We start from the raw sequence: 18245 nt of genomic DNA on the forward strand, positions 1-18245 counted from the left end.
TCAGGGCTCAGGCTCAGACCTTGGGTCCCATTCCCTAGGAAAAATGCAGTGAAAAGGGGCTTCTTTTCTTATTTTTCTTTTACTGGTTGCTGGAGGTTTGGGGATGGGAGCACATGGGGAAATGCTTGGGTTGGGGGTTAGAAAATATTTAGCTGGACATTTGTGCCAAGGCACCTTGAGCTGCAGTTTATTGAGTCCAAGGCCACCTAATCTTGCATTTTAATAGTCTTAGGTGAGGTTCTCCTGCCGTGGGACCAGGGAGCTTTAATGAACAGGTTGCTTTTTTACAGTACAAGGTTAAAAGAGGTGGGTCCCTTGAGGAGTCTTTGTCCCGGGACACGGCTCACCCTCCGTAGGGAGGGCAGACTGCAGTGGGACCTGCTGTGCAAAATGGTAACAGAAGTCTCTTAAATAACCAGAAGAAAACACCATCAGGGACGATCCCTCCCTTTCCAGGCAGCATTCTGGGCGAAGGAGCTGGCTGGGTTTAGCCAGCTGATCTCACAGACCGCTGGGTTTTGCTCCAACCCGCTCCCCAGCGATGCTTTCCAGCTTTTAACGGGATCGGAGGTCACCCCAACCTGGAGGAGGCATCCAAGATCGTTCCTAACACTCCCTGCCACCTGCCCAGGGTGGATGCTGTGCACCTCTTCCTGGACCCTGGACAGGGATGCCTTTTGGGCTGTCCATCATGGCCATGTGGTACTGGTGCACCGACCAGGTAAATGTAAACAAGAACCCCCTGCCCCAAGGAAGGCGGCGGCGCCTGGGTTCCACCAGCTCTGCAAGGCCACCATCACCAGCCCCTACTGCTCCTTCTGGCCCGTGGTCTCCTGGGGCTGCTTTTTGGAGTCCACAGAAGCACCCTGGGCCCCCACAACCCTGTTCTTGAGGTGCTTGGACTGGGACAGTTTGGAGAGCGGGATGCCCAGGGGTGTCCTCATCTCCTCGGCCGGCTTCTGGCTCTCGGGCAGGGAGGTGAAGCGTTTGCCTGACGCTCTGGGGTTGTTTTGGGGCACGTGGCCAGGTGCTGTGGGCTTGCTGGGGCTGAAGGCCTTGCTCTGCCAGTAGGGCTGGCTGCCTGCAATGGTCTTTTTGGGTTCTGCTCCCTCCCCTCTGTACTTGGCGGCCCCGAGGGGTTTCTCGTGCGTCGGGGAGCAGGAGATCTCCTTGCCCGGCTCTCTGCCCGCGGGGGTCCGGGGCCGGTAGCGGTAGATGTGCGTCCCCTGTTTGGGAAAGAGCAGAGACAGAGGTGAGCTCTGGCTGTTGGAAGGATGCTGCTCCCTGCAAGGCCAGCTCCTCACCTGCCTGTGCCAGGTGTGCTCATGGACAAACCCCTCTGTCCCTTGGTCCCTCACCTAAATTCAGTGGTGGCTCAAAACTGCCTCAAATATTAACCATGGCTGCTTTGATTCCTGACTGTGGTACCAAAAGCTCCAGCACTCCCAGCAGCCACTTCCCAAGCAGCCCTGGCAGTCTGGAGGCTGTCCCGAGCCAAGTTCCTCCTGCCTGGAAATCCAGGACAAGGCACCTCAACACCTTCTCTCCAGCAGCAGCCCAAACACCCACTTCAATCATCTCAGCCCTCGTGTCAGGCCCGAAGAGCATTCAGCCATCCAGACCCAGCCTGTGGGATCTGATCCTGCCAGGATCAGATGAAAGGATGGAGGGTTGGGAGAGGAGGTGGCATCAGGAGACAACAGTGAGCTGCAACACCACTGCGGGGGTGGCTCTCGTTAGCTGGGTTGAGACACACGCTTGGCTCGGGTCTGAGCACCATTAACCTCAATTCTGGACTGGGTAAGGCCATCACACATGGCTGTGGTCAGATGTTTATCTCCCCTCTGGGCGTGCCGGCGCCGCCATCCGGAGGTGCGATTGCACCTGTGTGGAGGTACCAGGGAGGTGGGACCTGCTGAGCCAAGGTGCTGATGGCAGGAGGAGCTGGGGCCAGGAGGCTGCAGAGCTGGCTGTGCCAACCTGCCCTGCCTCTGCCATCGCCCTCACTGTGCTGCTGCTGGCACCAGCCCGATTGTCAGGCAGTCCCAATGTCCCAAAGGCCTCCCTGGAGCTGTCACCTGCTGCTGTGACCAGGAGGGTTGTGTTAAAGCAGTTTAGCTTAGGTAGTCTGAGATTGATTTAATTAGGTGCTTAAATTCAGTGTCAAGGTCTGAGATGGCTTCAGGTGAGAAGGATTAAGGATTATTTATTTTCTCCCTCTGAGCTCATCATGTGCCTGAGCTGGGTGGTGGCTCCTGTGGCTCCTGACTTTCTCTGGCTCTTGGGAAGAAGTTAAGCCATGGTTTTCCCAAGTATCCCACCCCAGGAACCAACACCCTGTCCCTCCTGCCCACCAGCAGAATGAGGCAGTGCTTGCTCAGCAGAGCCTGAATCCTGCTGGGTGCTGAGCACTTCTCTGGGAGCCTTTGGAGAGACTCTGAGCTCTTTCAAATCAGCAATTCCTATGGATGTTGCCCATTTAAGAGGGATTGAGCCACCCCATCAAAGCCCAAGGGGTGGCTGTGTTGTGGATGGACACGGCTTGGCCAGAGCTTTGAGGTGTGATGGTTTGAGTGGAGCTGTGGGAGGAGGAGGAGGCTGGACTCGGTTTCCATGTCATTGTGGGCACTCTTTGGGGAGGAGATTGGACAGAAGGGGCAAGAGGGGTGGGATGGTGGTGGGGAATGGCTGCTCCTGGCTGGAGGAGGATGTGCTGCTGTGGTTGCACTGGTGCTGTGGGGTAACCCCAGCCCGTTACTGCTCCGGAGAGAAACCCCACTGTGGGTTGGGTGCACATCCGCACTGCATTTGGGCCTGACGCCCAGCAGCTCCAGCATCTGGGATGCAGTTAGGCCAGGAAGAGATGATGAGGAACAGATGTTGGTGCTGCTCAGCTCTCCTGCCTGGAGTCATCTCTCTGCTAAAAGACATCTCTGCTAAAAGACATCTCTGTCTTTTAGGGACAGGAGAGGACCCAGGTGTCCCTGGCGCTCTCCCCAATCCTGCTGCGCATCCAGGTGTGAATGGGGTTGTGTATTTAGGGAAGGTGATTTCCAGAGAGAAACTGGGAGAGGACTGGATTCCACAACATGGAAAACATGATGTTTGCCCTGAGTGAGCCTCCACCTGTGTTTTGGGCTCTGCTGGGCAATGGGCCAGCACCTAAGAAGTGTGGACCCAGAAAAAAAAATATATATTTGGGAGAATTGACAGTGATTTCTGTCAGATTTGAGTTTTCAAGAGTTAATCAAGGGTTACTTTGATTTATTGTTTTTACACATGAGAGAAAGTCTTCCCTGCACATCTCCACTGAGTGCTGGCTTTCCTAACCCTGATGCTGTGCTAATTATCTGCCTCTCATCAAAGGGCCAGAACAAGTTACTGCAGGAACACCAGCGTACCCAGCCGTCCCCAGCAAGGTGGCACCTGGGTCACAGAGCATCAAAGAGCTCGATGCTCCTTGCCCTGCAGGGCTCAGGGGTATTTGATGTGCAGGGATTAAAGCTCTGAGCTCCCTGTCACTGGCTGGGAAGGGAGAAGCAAGTGGACTCTGGGATAGTAAATTTAATTCCCTGTAAATACAGATTAGATGCTCAGCTGGGGTAACCTCAGGCCATTTCAGTGATTTCAGCTGCTGGTTTTGCCCTGGGGGTTTGAATGCCCCAAAAACAGCGGGCGGGGAGCCTTGAGAAGCCAGAATGCTTGGCAGAGGTGCAAGAGGCTGCAGAGCTCAGGTGGGAATCGGGGGATCACAGTGTCATCACCCCTGGATGGGACAATGTGGTGGGGGTGGCTGCTGTGACCTCGTGCTCCTGGCAGTGGGATCCTGGCAGGCTCCCCGTGGAATTGCAGCAGGGTGACAAGGCCTGGCGTCACTCGCGGATCAGCCACAAAGCTGCTGACTGTGGCACTTGCCCACAGAGGTTGCTGTCCCTGTTCCTCCGCTGTCTTGCTCTGCCTAATTATGTGTCCGAGCGCTTTCCCTTTGATGCTAATCACCCTGGCAAGGCGCAGGAAAACAATCCTGGGAAGGACACGCCTGCACGCACAGCCTGTCCCCAGCTGGGTGTGATGCTGCTGCGGATGGAGCCCAGCGAGTCCCAGCACATCTGTACAGCTGTGCCTGGAGCTGCTGGGCTGTGGGATAATCTTCAATCACCAAAACCTTTAGCAGCCGTCCCCATCGCTGGACAGCAAGAGCTGTGGTGTGGCCACCACGTCTTTGGCCACCTCTTGGGTGGCCATGGCCACGTGCAGGGTGTTATTCTCCCGTATGGGAAGTCTGATCTCAGCATCTAGGACAACGCCAAAGGTCGGGATGATGCCAAAACTCGGGATGACACCACACCTTGGTTGAGCTGACTGGGTCACCTCCAGGTTTGCAAACCTCTGTAGGGTAGAGAAACATAAGGTTACAGCAAGAAGTCCTACCTGGGCAGCACTGCTGGGGTAGGAGCTGTTGCCATCCAGGATGTTGCGGGGCAGCATACGCCTGATCTCCACAGCGTTGCTCCTCCTCTTCGTCATGTCCTCCAAGCGCAGGTGCTTCAGGGAGGGGAGGCTGCCCAGGGGGCTGATGAAGGTGCCCCGGCTGATATGAGGGTCACTGAGCTTCCTCTGCATGGGCAGGATCTCCCCGTTGTGGGTGACGTCCGAGTTGGTTCTCCGGAGGGGCCCGTAGCGATCCCTCACCTCAAAGTACTCGTCGGAGATGGAGGAGGCGTTGGAGCGGCGGTAGCTGTGGTCAGCAGAGCTGCTGGAGTAGCTCTCCTGGTCACTGAGGGTGATGTACTCCTCTTCCTCCTCCTCCTCCTCTTCTCCCAGCCCGTTGTGGGTGCAGGGGGGCCCTTTGTCCTCCTGTGGAGCTGCCACTGGCCGCTCTGGCTGGAGATGGCAGGTCTCCATGGAAGCTCGGTTGGGTTTCTCCTCCCGCTCCTGCTTCACACCCGTGTGGTCGGCCAGGGGTGGCCGAGTGTCACCCTCCAGGGCAGTGCTTCTATCACAGCTTGTGACAACTTTGGTCATGAGGACACCAACGGGGACGGTCCTTGGCTTTGGAACTGGAGGCTTGACGTCCTCCAATGCCTCCTCCTGTGGCTTCAAATGGTGGCCCAGCGGTGAAGAGGCAAATGTCCCCACTTGCCTCGTTGTCCAGCTGACGCTTTCGATGGGGCTGGTAGTGGGGGCTGCAGGAGCTTCCACGGGGGGCTGTGGGATCTGTCTATGGCCGGGGGACAGCAGAGGCAGCTCCTGGTCTGAGTTCTTCCTGGCCTCCATCTCCCTGTTCTTCAGCATCTGCCGGTGCTGGGCGCTGGCCTGGGAGACGTCGCAGACTTTGATGCGGTTCATCTGCGACAGCTTCACGTTCTTGACCTTGGGGTCAATGATGTTGATGTAGCCCAGGACTTCGCTCCCCGGCTCGGGGTCAGGCTCCACCCAGGTGGGCAGGTAGTCAAACATGTTGGCTTTCTCCAGGTTCAGGAGGCCGGGGTGGATGAGCAGGGAGAGGTCAGCCCCGTCACCGTGCCGCTCGCCCCCCTGGCCCTCGGGGGGTGCTTTGCCTTTGTTGTCAGTCTTCTGGTTTTTGTCCTGGTTCTCGGATGAGGTTTTGCTGATCTGGTCGGCGCTCTTGGCCTTCACCAGGGCGTATTTGGGGTTTATCAGCTTCTTCACCACGGCGTTGGCGGGGGTCACCGGCACCACGGAGGGCAGCGTTACGGGCTCGGGTTCGGGCTCCTCGCCCATGGAGATGGACTTGAGGCTCACCCCCTTGGACATGAGGTAGAGCTCCTGGAACTGCTTGTCAAACGCCTCCACCACCTGGCCCGAGAGGACCGTGATGACGTTTCGGTCCGTCCTCGCTGCGGACCAGGTGAAGCTGGAACAGAAACACATTGGAGACTCTCTGAGCACTCCCTGGTAAATAACACCTCACCCCAGCCCTGGCCTTCCCCAGGGGACCGATGGTGCCAGCAGGGACATGATCTCACTGTAAACATTAATAATAATAATAATAATAATAATGGCATTGACAAAATAGCTCCCATCCCAAATTAGAGCGAAGGGCTGAAGTCGTGAGAGCAGTGGGACTTGAAGTAAAAATAAAAGGTATTTGCAGTGGGTCAGTTTTTCACCTTAGTGTTGGTTACTTTTCCTGTCTCAGTTTGGGTTAATTAAGAAAAGTGACTCCTAATTGGATGTGCTATTTGTTATGGCCAGAAATGAGGAAATGTTTCAGCTCCATGTTTATAAAACTTGCCTTTTAGACCTGAAACCTGATCAGGGCTGGTCTGTTTCTACCAAAGGAAGTTTTCCTTTGAACAAACTGAAATAGAGCTTGTGTAGGAGATTGACTGGAGAAGATGAGGTTGGTGGGAAAGTTGGGACTGGCTGTGGTTTGGTGCTTTGGTCCTTCCTTGTGCTCATCAGCACAGAAACACTTGGTGTGTCCCACCACCCCCAAGAAGGGTGGGTGTCCTAGACCTGGTGGTGTAGGGAGTGTTTGGGAAACCCTCCCAAATACTCCAAAAGCGGGAAACACTCCAAATCTCCTCGGGAAAATCATCTCCCAGTTTAGGAGGAGGAGAGCAAGGCTGGCAAGGGGTCCCAGGGCCTTGGACCACGTGGGTTCACACCGATCCTTCGACTGACCCCTCCATGGGCTGGGAGGGGAGATGTCACTGATTTACCTGTAGGAGCCACACATGGCTCGATCCCCGTCCACAAACATGAACTTCTGGGCCAAAGCCCCTTTGAACTTGGTGGCCGAACGGGTGAAGAACTCGGTCCCTCCGGTGCTGCGGACGCGCAGGTTCTGCAAGGCAGAGGCAGAGGTGTGAGCAGGAGTGAGGAGCTGCTGTGAGAGCATCTCCCACCCCTCCAAGAGCTCCATCCTCTGGATGCTCCACAGCCCCTCTGAGGAGTGGGAAGGTTCATCATGGCCGGCTCAGAGGAGCCCACAGTGATAGGGAGATAAAGCAACTCGCCCAAGGCCACGCAGTGAGCCGTGGACTCGGCTTGGAGAGTTTCCTGCTCTGCCCATGTGCCAGGCTGTGTTTGGCAGCTCCTGAACCCGGTGCCACCGGTGTCCGTGGGCGAGGGCTGTGTGGTGGCGCTGCCAAGAGCTCCCCAGCTCCTGCAATCCATGCAAATGCCACCATGGGAGAGGAGGTTCCACGCCTGCTCCCAGCAGGAGATCTGCAGGGGGTTTCAGGGGGAGGTGGTGACCCCAGGACAGCCCACCTGGACCTGCTGCAGCGGGTTTGTCCTTCCCCACGCTCCCCCTTTGCTCTGCTCCTAAATTTGGGCATCTAGTCCTTTTTGTAGGGGCTGGTGGGAAATCAGGCAGTGGGGAAACATCTTTTCACCCTCGGGAGACGAAACCTGGTGATGTGGGAGCAGGTCCCTGGAGTGTGGAGCTGGGTGTCCTCCCCAGGGAACCCAGTGATGCAGGGGCAGCCCTGCCTCCGTGAGAATGATTTTTTTGGGTTTTGTTTTTATCCCCAGTCTGGCTCCTGTCTCCAATGTCTCCATGGAGGGCACTGGCACATTCCACAGCAGAGCAGATAGCATCTCCCAGGGCAAATGGGCTCCTTTTGGGTGGGGAGAAAGTATTTTCTTAAGAAAGCACCTGCATTCCTCCTGCTCCTGCTGGGATGTTGGTAATGCTGTTGCAAAAGGCTCTGTGTCATCACTGGGTCATGCCCTCCGTGGCTGTTTCATTGTGTGTTTTGTTTTGTTTTTTTAAAGAAAAGCATCAAAAATTTGTCTTCCCCTCCTCCAGCCTTTCTCCTCTGCTTCCCTGGGCTCTCCTCTCTCCCTGGAGACCATGAGCAGGCACAGTGTGAGCCCAGATGCACCCCTAGCCCCTGCTCCCCCATGCCTGGCAGGAAAATCCAGTGCAGGTGATGTGAAAGCAACAGCTTTCCTGACTGTGTTTCCAGGGAAGTTCCACACACTTCCACACACTGAACAGAGAAGGTTTGGGGGGAATTTTTTGTGAATTTTTCCTAGCATTTCCCTTTTTGCCTGCTGTGGCTGGGGTGAAAGTGGTGCCGAGCACCCTAAATTCTGTCAGTGCTGTGCTGAGGGGGCTGGGAACCGGCTGGCGAGCAGGCTGGGATGGCAATTCCCACCCCTATCCCGTGTTATCCCCACTCCTGGGGCTGCTCAGAGAGCAGTGACACCCACGGCTTCACCCTCTGCCCACCACCCACTCAGAGCCCACCTTCACCCAAACTCAAGGAGCAGCTCTGGGTTTCTCTCAGGGAACAACGCTCCTGCTGCTGGTCCCTTTTCCTCCTGGCCTACCACTGCTGCTAAGTAAAATCTGCTTCTTTAATCGCTGCCGAGGCAGCGGGACGGGTGAATCACTGCCCAGGCAGCCCTTGCTCAACGCAGCTCCCGCCTTGCCCCAGCCGGTTGCTGATTCCCAGCGGCGGCACCGAGATAACGAGGGACGTTTCGGTGACATCTCCCGCCTTACGAAGCAGCTCCCAGACTCTGCCCTACTTTCCTCACCTCCTCCCGCATCCCCTGCCAGCGAATTGGCTGCAATATGTGGCAAATCCCAACTTCCAGACATTTGCCGAGCTCTGCAGATGTTCTCCTGCTTTTCCAGTCCAGCCACCGGGCTGCTAATGCAGGAAAACACCGGAGCGCGTCAGCGCTGGCTTTTCTGGTCTTGAAGCGGCAGCAGCCTGCGGGATCCCAGACTCTGCAGGGAGCTTGGACGCAGGGAAAAGCTGGGCTGTGTTTGTTTTAATTGTTGGGAGCAGCAATTAAGCCCGGCCTGGCACTGCAGACGGGGAAGGTGCGAGGCTTGGCCAGCCGGCGCTCCCCGCGTGGGGGTCCCCGAGCTCACCTGGTGCCAGCCAGGTGTGAGGCTGTCGTGGCTCCTACGTGTTCCTGCTCAGCCAGGGGCTGGCCCTCACCGTAAGCAAATCTGGGGAGCTTGCCCAGGCACGGGCCTGCCCGGCGGGTGTTTGGCAGCGGGCACGCGGCCGGCTGACGTCAGGAGCGGCAACATCGCTGTTCTGCCAAGCAACAGGCGAGGCCGAGCCATCGTGGGGGGGTCTGCAAGCCCCCAGTGGGGCTGTGGGGATGCCCAGGTGTGTTTGCATCCGATGCTGGTGATGGGAGTGCTGTGCCCGGGGCAGAGCCTGGGACTGTCCTGTGGCTGGAGTGAGGATCCCCCGCTCTGGCTGCTGCTCCTGAGGCTGACATAACCCCCTGTCCTCTCCTCTGTGCCTTCCTCTGCCTTTGCATGAGCACTGTGATGGGTGATTTTCTCTGCACCCCTTGCTCACACAGGGACGTGGAAGGGGAATCCCAGAATCACTTGGGTTGGAAGGGACCTTAAATCCAACCCCCTTCCATGGGCAGAGACACCCTAAACTAGACCAGGTTGCTCCAAGCCCCACCCAACCGACCCCTGCACTGACAGACATCCCCCTTGTGCTTCGCCTTCCCTGGTTTTCCATGGGATTCGTGCCCAGGAGCGATTCCATGTGCATCCATGGCCGGAGAAGGCGGCATGTGCGGGCAGGTCAGTCCCTCCAGCGTGCACTGCCCAGCACACCGAGAGCAGTGAGGGCATCCTTGGCAGCTGCCAGGGCCTCAGGCAGCGTGGGAGCCTCCCTGCTCCGCTCCCGGCCCTGTGCTGGGGCGGAGGCTCCGGAAAAGGGGAAAATCGAGTTTTTAATTCCAGCCTCTGACTTGCGGGAGGGCCCGACAGCGCGAGAAGGGCCGGCGGCCGCTGCTGCCGGTCCTGCCCCTGGGGCAGCAGCAGGCAGGGAGCTGCTGACAGCACGGACCTGGCCCTGGCACAGCATCTGCTGCTCCCTCCCTCTTGGCAGCTCGCTCCTCGGGAGGAGCTGAGCCCTCAGGTTTTCCCTGTGCCCATCCTTGTGGGGCTGTGCCCCTCCAGAGCTCCTGCCCCAGTCCCAGCACTGGCAGGGTACCAGCAGCCCCCCGGGCTTTCTGCATCCAGCTCTGCTGCAAATCCACATCCCCACCTCTCACCCATCATCCTCCATCCTGCTGCTCCCGAATTTGGGCATCACCTCCAGATTTGGCTACAGGAAAAATGGACTAAACTCTTCTAGCACTGAGGATTGTGATTGCCCAAGACAGGAGGGAGCAGAGATGGTAACTCTGATTATCTCCCTGCGTTTGGAGGAGGTTCCCTAGCTCCAGACCCTTGGGCCATCCCTACCTTCAAGTGTCCAGCGTGCATGTGGGCTCGCTCACACATCTGAAGGAAGTGCTTCACGTTGGTCTCATCCAAAATGATGTAGACTCCCACTTTCCTCTTGAAGCCGGCGTCCAGGAGGTCCTTGAAGATGTCCACGTCGGTGAACATGTCCATGACCACGGCGATGACCTGGAGAGGGGAGAGGAGAGGTGAGTCTGGGGAGCGTGGCCAGGGACAACCCAAGGTACAGTCAACACTTGTTTTGTGAGAGCCAAAGCAAAGTGCTCCCTGTAGGAGGCTGGAATTTGGGGAGCCCGGGATTGCCCCCAGCTCCAGACAGCCTGAGGATGGAAAGTCCTCCCATTCCTCTGCTGTCCCTGTGGAAAGTTTGATCTCCAGGAGAGGTAGATGTGGCACCTGGGGACACGGTTTAGTGGTGGCCCTGGCTGTGCTGAGTTAATTGTTGGACTTGATGGTCTTTGGATATTTTTTCCAACCCTAACCATTTCAGTGGTGATGCACAGCATAATCTACTGATGAAAAACCGGTTACTGAAGGTGAATCTACTTTCCCTGCCTTTAACAGGCTCCACAAAATTCAGAGTGCAGCTTCTGGCTGAGAAGTTTGGTGTCCCTTTGCTGTCAGCATTGCAGGGAGCATCAGAAGGGGAGACCTTCGATGCCCAATGATCACAGAATTGTTGAGGTTGATCAAGACCTGCAAGATCATCATTGAGTGGTGTGTCCATCTGTCCTGGTCTCACTGCCCAGCCCTGGGTGCTGCTCCTGCTGCACAGCACCCCTCCTTCCCCCCAGGCTGCAGGGAAGGAGCAGGGCAGTGACAGCTGTGTTTGTCACATGTCACTGATATTTACAGGCTGGAGCTGCCTCTGTACCCAGGGTGTTTGCTGCTCCCCCAGCCACAGGTGGGGCTGAGAGGAAAATGGGAATTTCACTGGAATGCCTGCCTGGGCACCAAAGGTCGCTCTGTGCCCATGGGTGATGATTTCCTGGTGATGGCATCACCTGTGGCGGTGAGTGGCAGCTCAGGGGATCTGGAGGGCAGCTCCACAGGGATTTCTGCCTCCCCTCATCCCAGGGAAAAGGCACCAGGGTGCTGTCACTGTCCCGTGGTTGGGAAGCTGGCAGCGCTCCCATCCCTGTGGCTGCTCCTGGAAGGTGCCCTGGGCTGGGGACAGGTGGCTGCTCTCAGCCACTTGCCCTTCCAGGAGGGCCCTGCTGGCCACGGCACATGGCTGAGCCAGGGAGGACACCAGGGAGACCCCAGGGTGCTCCTCCCTCAGGAAGGAAGGGATTGGGATGGTGCTGGGTGCTTGTACACTCAGACACATCCAGAGCTCTCAAAGCACCGAGCTGCCTTTTAATTAGTTTTGTGCCACAGGACGTGGAGAGCTTTAATTAAGCAGAGGATTGTTATGACAGTGCTGGCTCTTCCCTTCCTTTTCTGCAGGCGATGGGGGGAAGAGCAAGGCTGTGTGGGGAGCCCCAGCCCTGCTGTCCCTGATGCCACGCTGGTGTCCCCAGCCCTGACCACACAGGAGTGTTTTGGGAGATGTGAGCCAGGTGAGGGGGCACTTTATGGCTTTGCCACTCGATTTTAACTGAATTCCCAATTATCCTCACCTGTGAGCCTCTCCCCAGGCTTTGCTGTGAAAGGCTAAATCCTCACTCCCTTGTGCACCCACTCGTGCGTTTTGCTCATCCGTGTTGGCTTGGTGGGGAAACTGAGGCAGGATTGCCATGGATGCAAAGTGGGACAGGTTCAAAGCTTCTCTGGGAGCTCTGGGCTCAGATTTACCCTGTTCAGCAAGAAATTGGGGAGGAGCTGAGCTGTCTTCCATCAGTCCTGGGCAAGGGACACCTCTGGTGGGACAGTGTGTGCCTGGCTTGAGGAGGAGGGTTTGGTGGCAGAGGGTTTGGTGGCAGATGATTTGGTGGTAGATGATTTGCCTCTGACCCTGGTGCTCATGTCACTTTGCCTGTGCGCTGTGTTTTCCCCGGGAAAAGCTGAGCACTTGTCAAATGGGGATGAGAACAGCGCTGACCTTCATTTTGAAGGGAAAAGAACATTTTTCCCACTGTGGCCCCAGCAGTGCCGAGGCCTTGGCTCGCAGCTGTGGCTCTGAAGGTGCGAGGGAGCTCTGCAGGGCTGTGGGCAGGGCACTGTCCCCATCCCCAGCTCTGCAGGGCACTGCAGGCAGGGTGGCCAGCACGGGAAGGGAGCCCAGCTCTCACCCACTTGCCCAGGTTTTGAAGCCAATTCCTCCTGCTCAGCTGGTGCATCCTGTCACTGCTCAGCTCCTGCTCCCTCCCCACCACGTCTTGCCTGCAGGACAGGCTTGGCCCCGGTTTGTCACCGGGATCTCACGCCAATGTGCCAACACTGGCCTGGCATCAGGTGGGCAGGAGAGCAAGGATGGTGCTGGCAGCGCTCCCGATGCCATGACTGTCCTTTTCTGGCTGAAATCTGCTGCTGGCCTTGAGCCCTGGGATGCCAAACCCTGGCACAGGGATAATCTGCAAAGAATGGAGGCCTGTCTGCTCTGGAGCAGTGAAATCCTGCGTGCTCTTTGCTTCCCAGCTTGGGGAATGGGACAGTCTGGGGCAAGCTGTGCCATCTGTGAGGAGCGAGCTTGTCCCTTGTCCCTGTCACCTCTGCCAGGGCAGTGCTGGGTGCTGGGACATTCCCTTCTGCTGCTGTGTCACCCCAGGAAGCTTTGCCATCCCTTTGCCGTTCTCCTGGAGGGTGCAGAGGAAATCAGCCCTAAATCTACAGCTCCCAGTGCCCACACAGGTGAAGCTGGGATCCCCGGAGCTGCCAGAACCCCTCAGATTCAGCAGATGTGCAGGTCCCCAATCCCTGAGGAACAGCGAGTGTTGTATCCCTCTGGACACCGGGCAGAAGCTGTTGGGATTTTTTGGAACAGCTTTGATGAGCACATAAACTGCAGGATCATGTTTTATAGAGGAAGTTGCAGCTCTTTATTGTCTCACTATGAATCATCAGATAATGACTTTTGGGGTGCACCACGTGGGTATTTAATAAATTAGGCAGGCACCAAGGCACAATTAGAGGAAGAGTGTTGGGATGGAGGAGAGGTGGGACAAGTAACATTAATAATTGCTCTCCCCTGTCTACCCTTTCATCCAGGAACGGCAGAGGTTTTGTAAACAGTAATTAATAGGGCCTCCCAACCTTTGCTGGAAGTTGCTCAGGGTAATTACATCACCACAACCCCAATCTGGAACCTCAAGCGAGGAGAGGAGGTCAAAGTCACTGCTCTCTGCAGTGGCTTTGGGCCAAGGTCAATGTTTTCATGCTCTGGTTTCTGGTCAGAGAGAGCCAAGAGGAGAGGAGGGAGATCTTCCTCCCTTCCATCATAGAATCATTAAGGTTGGAAAAGACATTCAGGATTGTCAAGTCCAACCTTGGACCCATCACCACTTGTCAGCAGCCCGGAGTACGGAGTGCCACATCCACAAATTCCTTGAACACCTCCAGGATGGGGACTCCAAACCTTCCTGGGCAGCCCCTTCCAGTGCCTGACCACCCTTTCCATGAGGAAATTGTTCCTGATGTCCAGCCTGTGAACTGTGCAGCCTGAGGGGATCTGCAGCAAGGAAGAGGCGGCCGTGCCACGGCTCATCCTGGTGACAATCTCAGGGGTGAAGCTGCCGGTGCCCCACCTCCCTCACCACCCCCTGCTTGCTGGCCACGATGGGATTTTCAGGGAGAGCAGGGACGTGGCCACAGGATCCTGCCTCTCCTTTCTCCCATTCATTCCCAGAAAGAGGAGGGGATCATTTGCATCTCCCTCTCTGGCACGCCTGGCTTTGAGGCTCTGAGCTCGGCAGCATTTGGCCTCGTTCCTGCCAGCACCAGGGCTCCTCTGACCCTCAGAGCGGCCTCACATCCCTGGCCTTCCTCACCCTGGCTCTGTCAGTGCTCCCCAGGGCTCTGAACCTCGGCCTTTGCCCTCCTGGCCGTGGGACAGCGACTCACACGGTGGCGTTTGGGGGGTGGCACCGGCAGCGCTGCAGAGCGAGCGTCTGGGACAGGTCTGGAGCAAGGGTCATCCTCTGGCAGGGAGCTGGGAACCTCTCCCAAGCCTCTCCTTCGATGGAGAGCACTTCCACTGCCTGGTGGGATGGGGCAGTTGGGCAGGGATCTCCCCAGGGAGGACAGAGCACATGGACAGTGTGTGTGACATCTGGTGGTGGCAGCAGGACGGTCCCTTTGTCCACTCTCAGCTTCCTCAGCCAAACACTTTCACCTCTGAGCTGCTGTGAAGACCTTGAGCCCTGGCAGAAATCAGCAGGGTGGTCTAGCCCAGTGTCCCCCACCCTTAGGAGCACAAGTTGTCACCTGGGCTCCACTGTGTGACAGCAGGCTTAGCCACAGGGACTTCTGTCCCCAGATACGTGGTGGGAGACCACGGAAGAGCCCCACTCTCCAGCCCCTGTAACTCCTGCCATCCCCAGACCCTGCAGCATGAAGCACTCACCCATCTCTACGTTTCCTGAGGCACCAGAAGCTCCAAGCAGGCTCCTGCATGTCACCAGTGGTGTCACCATGGCTCATCCCACAATCAGGGACCGTCTGGACGGGGAGGCAGAGCCCAGCCCTGCTCAGGGGGCATCAAGGTGCCAGTGATGAGCACAGCAGCATCAACCATGGCCAAGTCCCTGTGTCTGGAGAGGCTCCAGGGGAGGTGGGGATGTGCCTGACTCAGCTCCAGGAGCAGAGCAGGGTGTGGGATGACTCAGGAGGAGCCGCTTGCGTGGGGACAGGTGGGAAGCGGTGAGTAGGCAAAGCCAGGGTTGAGCTGCAAGCCCGAGTCAGAGGCAGCCGGAAAGACCCGAAGATGAGACATTATTTGTTGTGGGATTTGTTGTCCCATCCTCCATCCCATGGGATGTCAGCTCTCCCTTCCCTTTGCCCTCGCTGCAAAGCACTTTGGCAGGGAAAATGTCCCAGGTGAGGACAAGTCACCTCGACTTTTGTGAGAGGCCAGAGATGGCTCCTGCTGCCCTGACACCCCCAACAGCCATTCCTGTGATCCTGCTGCCTTCAGTGTTTTGAGGGATTCATTTTTCTGCCTGAGCTGCTGTGAAGAGGCTCTGCTGGCTGCATGTCACAGGTTTCCCTCTCTCCTACCAGGATCTGCAAACCCCAGCATTATCTCTGGTGCAGGTGGATCCCAGCCTGTCCCCTCTGCTCCACAGCTACCCTGGCAAGGTCTCCCCATTTTCCTGCTGGGTTGGGAAGCTCCTTCCTTGGAGTTCTCACAGTACTGGGTGCACACAACTCAAAGAGCTTCAAAGCACCAAGAAAGCAGCAGGTCCCAACCCCTCCTGCACTTCCCAGCTGGGACTGGACTGGGAAAGCCCAGCAACATCTGCCCACCTCTGCTGACCTTTAGCACAGGCCACCACCTCCCTCCTTGGCTGGTCCTCCTGCCCTTGGGATGGCTCATGCATCCCCACTCCCTGCTCCTGCGTTTGACGCCACAGGGAGGACAAGTCTCAACCCAAATCCCTTCAGCATCTGCCCAGCCTTGTCCCGCTCACCAGCTCATCCTTTTCCTCTGACAGCCAGGATGAGCCAGCTCGGAGCACCGCAGCCATCTCGGGCCAGACTGGACCTCGTGTGGGTCAGTGCCAGACCAGAAGCTCTGACCACAGGGCCACGGAGTGGGCGGATGCTGGACACAAGGACTGACCCCAGGGTCAGTGCTGGGCAGCTGGTGGATGCAGAAGCCAGACCATAATCCCAGGTTCCCATGTGCTGTCACAGCGGGAATAACGCCCGTGGAGTGGCTGGGACTGTGGGCTCACAGCTGGAGAACCCATTTTTCACAGCTCAGCCCATTTTCCTCCCCAGCAGCTTCCCCCAGAGGCCCGCAGGGACCCTGGGATGAACGGCGCTGCTGTGGGGATATTGGGAAGGGCTGTGCTGCTGCCAGGAGTGCTGAACCAGGCTAGCAGCATCCTCAGCAAAACCCGACCCCCCAAATATCGCTCACAAGGAAAAACCTGCGCGCTCGGCCCTGCTGCCTCTGCTGGGGCAGAGCTTCCCGCAGGACAGGGATTGCTCGGCTGGGCAGGACTTTGAGCACGACGCCCTGGGGCCAATCCTGCCCCGTCCCCGCGGCGCAGCTCACCTTCTGAGCCTGGCAGATCATCTTCCTCACCACCTCCTTGATGTGCGCCTGGCCCTCGATGGGTGGCTGCATGTACACGGTGGCCCTGGTGACCCCGCGGTACGCGATGGTCTCGGGCCAGCCCAGGTCCAGCTGCGGGATGGAGCGGTCGGACCTCTGGGGCCAGTACTCCAGGGAAGGGGCCATGTCCTGCTCGTCCCCTTGGCTGTTCCGCTCGCCCTCGCTGTCGCCGGTGCTGCTGCCGTGCCGCGGGATGTACTCGGAGCCGGGGTCGTAGGTCTCCAGCGTGTCCAGGATCTTCTTCAGCTCCAGCTCGGACAGGAAATCCCTGATGTTCTCCCTCTTCAGGACTTCATAGAAGGCGTCGGGGCCGCGGGAGGCCAGTGCCTCCAGGGCCAGGCGTTGCTCCTCGCTGTAGAAGAACTCAGGCTTGGACTCGCTGGACCTCCAGTTGACGTGGCTGTCGTCCAAGCACTGCACCTGGGAGAAAGCCATGGTGACCCCGCACTCCGGTCCCCTCTCCCGAGGGAGCTCGGTGCCCCCAGCGAGCGCCGGATGTCGGCAATAAATAGGAATTAATTATTCTCCAGTCTTTAAACACACGGTTTGCTTCACCCTCCCCGGCTCAGCGCGCAGCTTGGGGAAGGCACCGCTCCCTTTTCCAAGGGCTCCTGCCACGCCGGAGCTCTTCCTGCCGGGGAGGAGGCTTTGCTCCAGGCCAGAGGGCTCCAGGCAAGGAAAACTCGGAGCTTCCCCCAGCAGGAGCTGCAGCCGGCCCCAGGTGTAGCCACACCACCAGGAAGGTCCTTCACCCCCGGCTCCGCTCCCTCCTCATCCTCCGCCCTGCCAAGACAACGCTAACACCGCACGAAATAAAAAATGGGGAAGAAACAAAGAGAAAAGCGGCTTAGCGCAGGGCGGCCAGGAGCAGGATGTCTCGGCCGAGGTTCCGTGGCGGGTTCTCGCTGCCGGAGGAGCGGGGCAGCCCGGGGGTGGCTCGGAGGCGAACGCTGTGCCCCAGCCTCCTGCGCATCGCTCGGGGCTCGGAGCTCTGCCAGCGCGCAGTGCCGGGGCCGGACAGGTAACAGCAAGAAGTGAAAAGAGGAAAAGGAAAAGAGTGATTCATCCCTCCGCCCTGCCCCACCTGCAGTCACATGCTGCCTTCACACATTCCCTGCCCAGCCCGATTAACTCTTTCGGCTGATGCGCCCTCGCACCTGCGGGACCGAGCCCGGAGCCCCCCGGAGCTCTGCGGGTGCCGGAGGGTCCTGGGCGGCTCCAGAGGGCTTTGGGTGTTTTGTCTTTTTTCTTTTTTTTAAAATAAAAGTCTCTCTTCTCTGAGATTTCCCTCTTTCCCGATGTGCCGGCTGGTAAGTCGGTATTTTCCAGGAAAAGAGCTCTGTCCTGTGGTTAACCCTTGCTGTGCTGGTGCAGGGGCTCGGAGCCCGGGCGGGTCCTGGCGGCAGCACCGAGTGGGAGCTGCCAGGACGGTTCAAAGCTGCACTGAGGCAGGTTTAGACTGGATATTAGGAAGCATTTCTTTATGGAGAGGGCATTCTAATCCTGGAACAGGCTTCTTAGCGAGGTGGTCAGGGCCTCAAACCTGTCAGTGTTTAAGAGGCATTTGGACAATGCCCTTAATTGTTTGTTGGTCAGGCAATGGGACCAGATTGTTGAAAGGCTCTTCCAAATGAAAACTACTTATTCTATTCTGTCCTGTCCTGTCCCCTCCTTTGTAGGGTTTGCAGCATGGTCACGGTAACATCACCAGATCTGGCTATGACACATTTCATTTATAACTGTGAGATGGGCAAAAAAACACACCCTGGGTTCTCCAGTTGGTGCTCACAAGCCAGAGAAGTGGAA

At 57.6% G+C, this 18245-nt stretch overlaps 1 protein-coding gene across 1 annotated transcript; it reads right to left on the reverse strand.

The window, feature by feature from the left end:
• Positions 1-155: 155 nt before the first annotated feature.
• Positions 156-17465, reverse strand: SACK1G (scaffolding CK1 anchoring protein G). The gene is made up of 5 exons (XM_005523069.3): positions 16380-17465; positions 10217-10384; positions 6690-6814; positions 4432-5878; positions 156-1226 (listed from the first exon to the last, which is right to left on the reverse strand). The coding sequence occupies exons 1-5, from the start codon at positions 16872-16874 to the stop codon at positions 807-809; spliced, it is 2655 nt and encodes an 884-aa protein (XP_005523126.2). The 5' UTR covers positions 16875-17465; the 3' UTR covers positions 156-806.
• Positions 17466-18245: the final 780 nt, after the last annotated feature.

The sequence above is a fragment of the Pseudopodoces humilis genome, chromosome 18, assembly GCF_049639895.1.
Source record: "Pseudopodoces humilis isolate 2021_Gansu_Grassland_sample_001 chromosome 18, ASM4963989v1, whole genome shotgun sequence".
Taxonomy (NCBI): Eukaryota; Metazoa; Chordata; class Aves; order Passeriformes; family Paridae; genus Pseudopodoces; species Pseudopodoces humilis.

What these genes read in the sequence shown, in the direction of transcription:
- SACK1G (XM_005523069.3), bottom strand. Translation starts at nt 16,874, where the DNA reads ATGGCTTTCTCCCAGGTGCAGTGCTTGGACGACAGCCACGTCAACTGG. An exon ending in TGATCTGCCAGGCTCAGAAG is followed by an intron (nt 10,385 to 16,379) that starts GTGAGCTGCGCC and finishes TCCCCTCTCCAG; the next exon opens with GTCATCGCCGTGGTCATGGA. An exon ending in ACCCCAGCAGTGCTGCCCAG is followed by an intron (nt 1,227 to 4,431) that starts GTAGGACTTCTT and finishes TTTCCCAAACAG; the next exon opens with GGGACGCACATCTACCGCTA.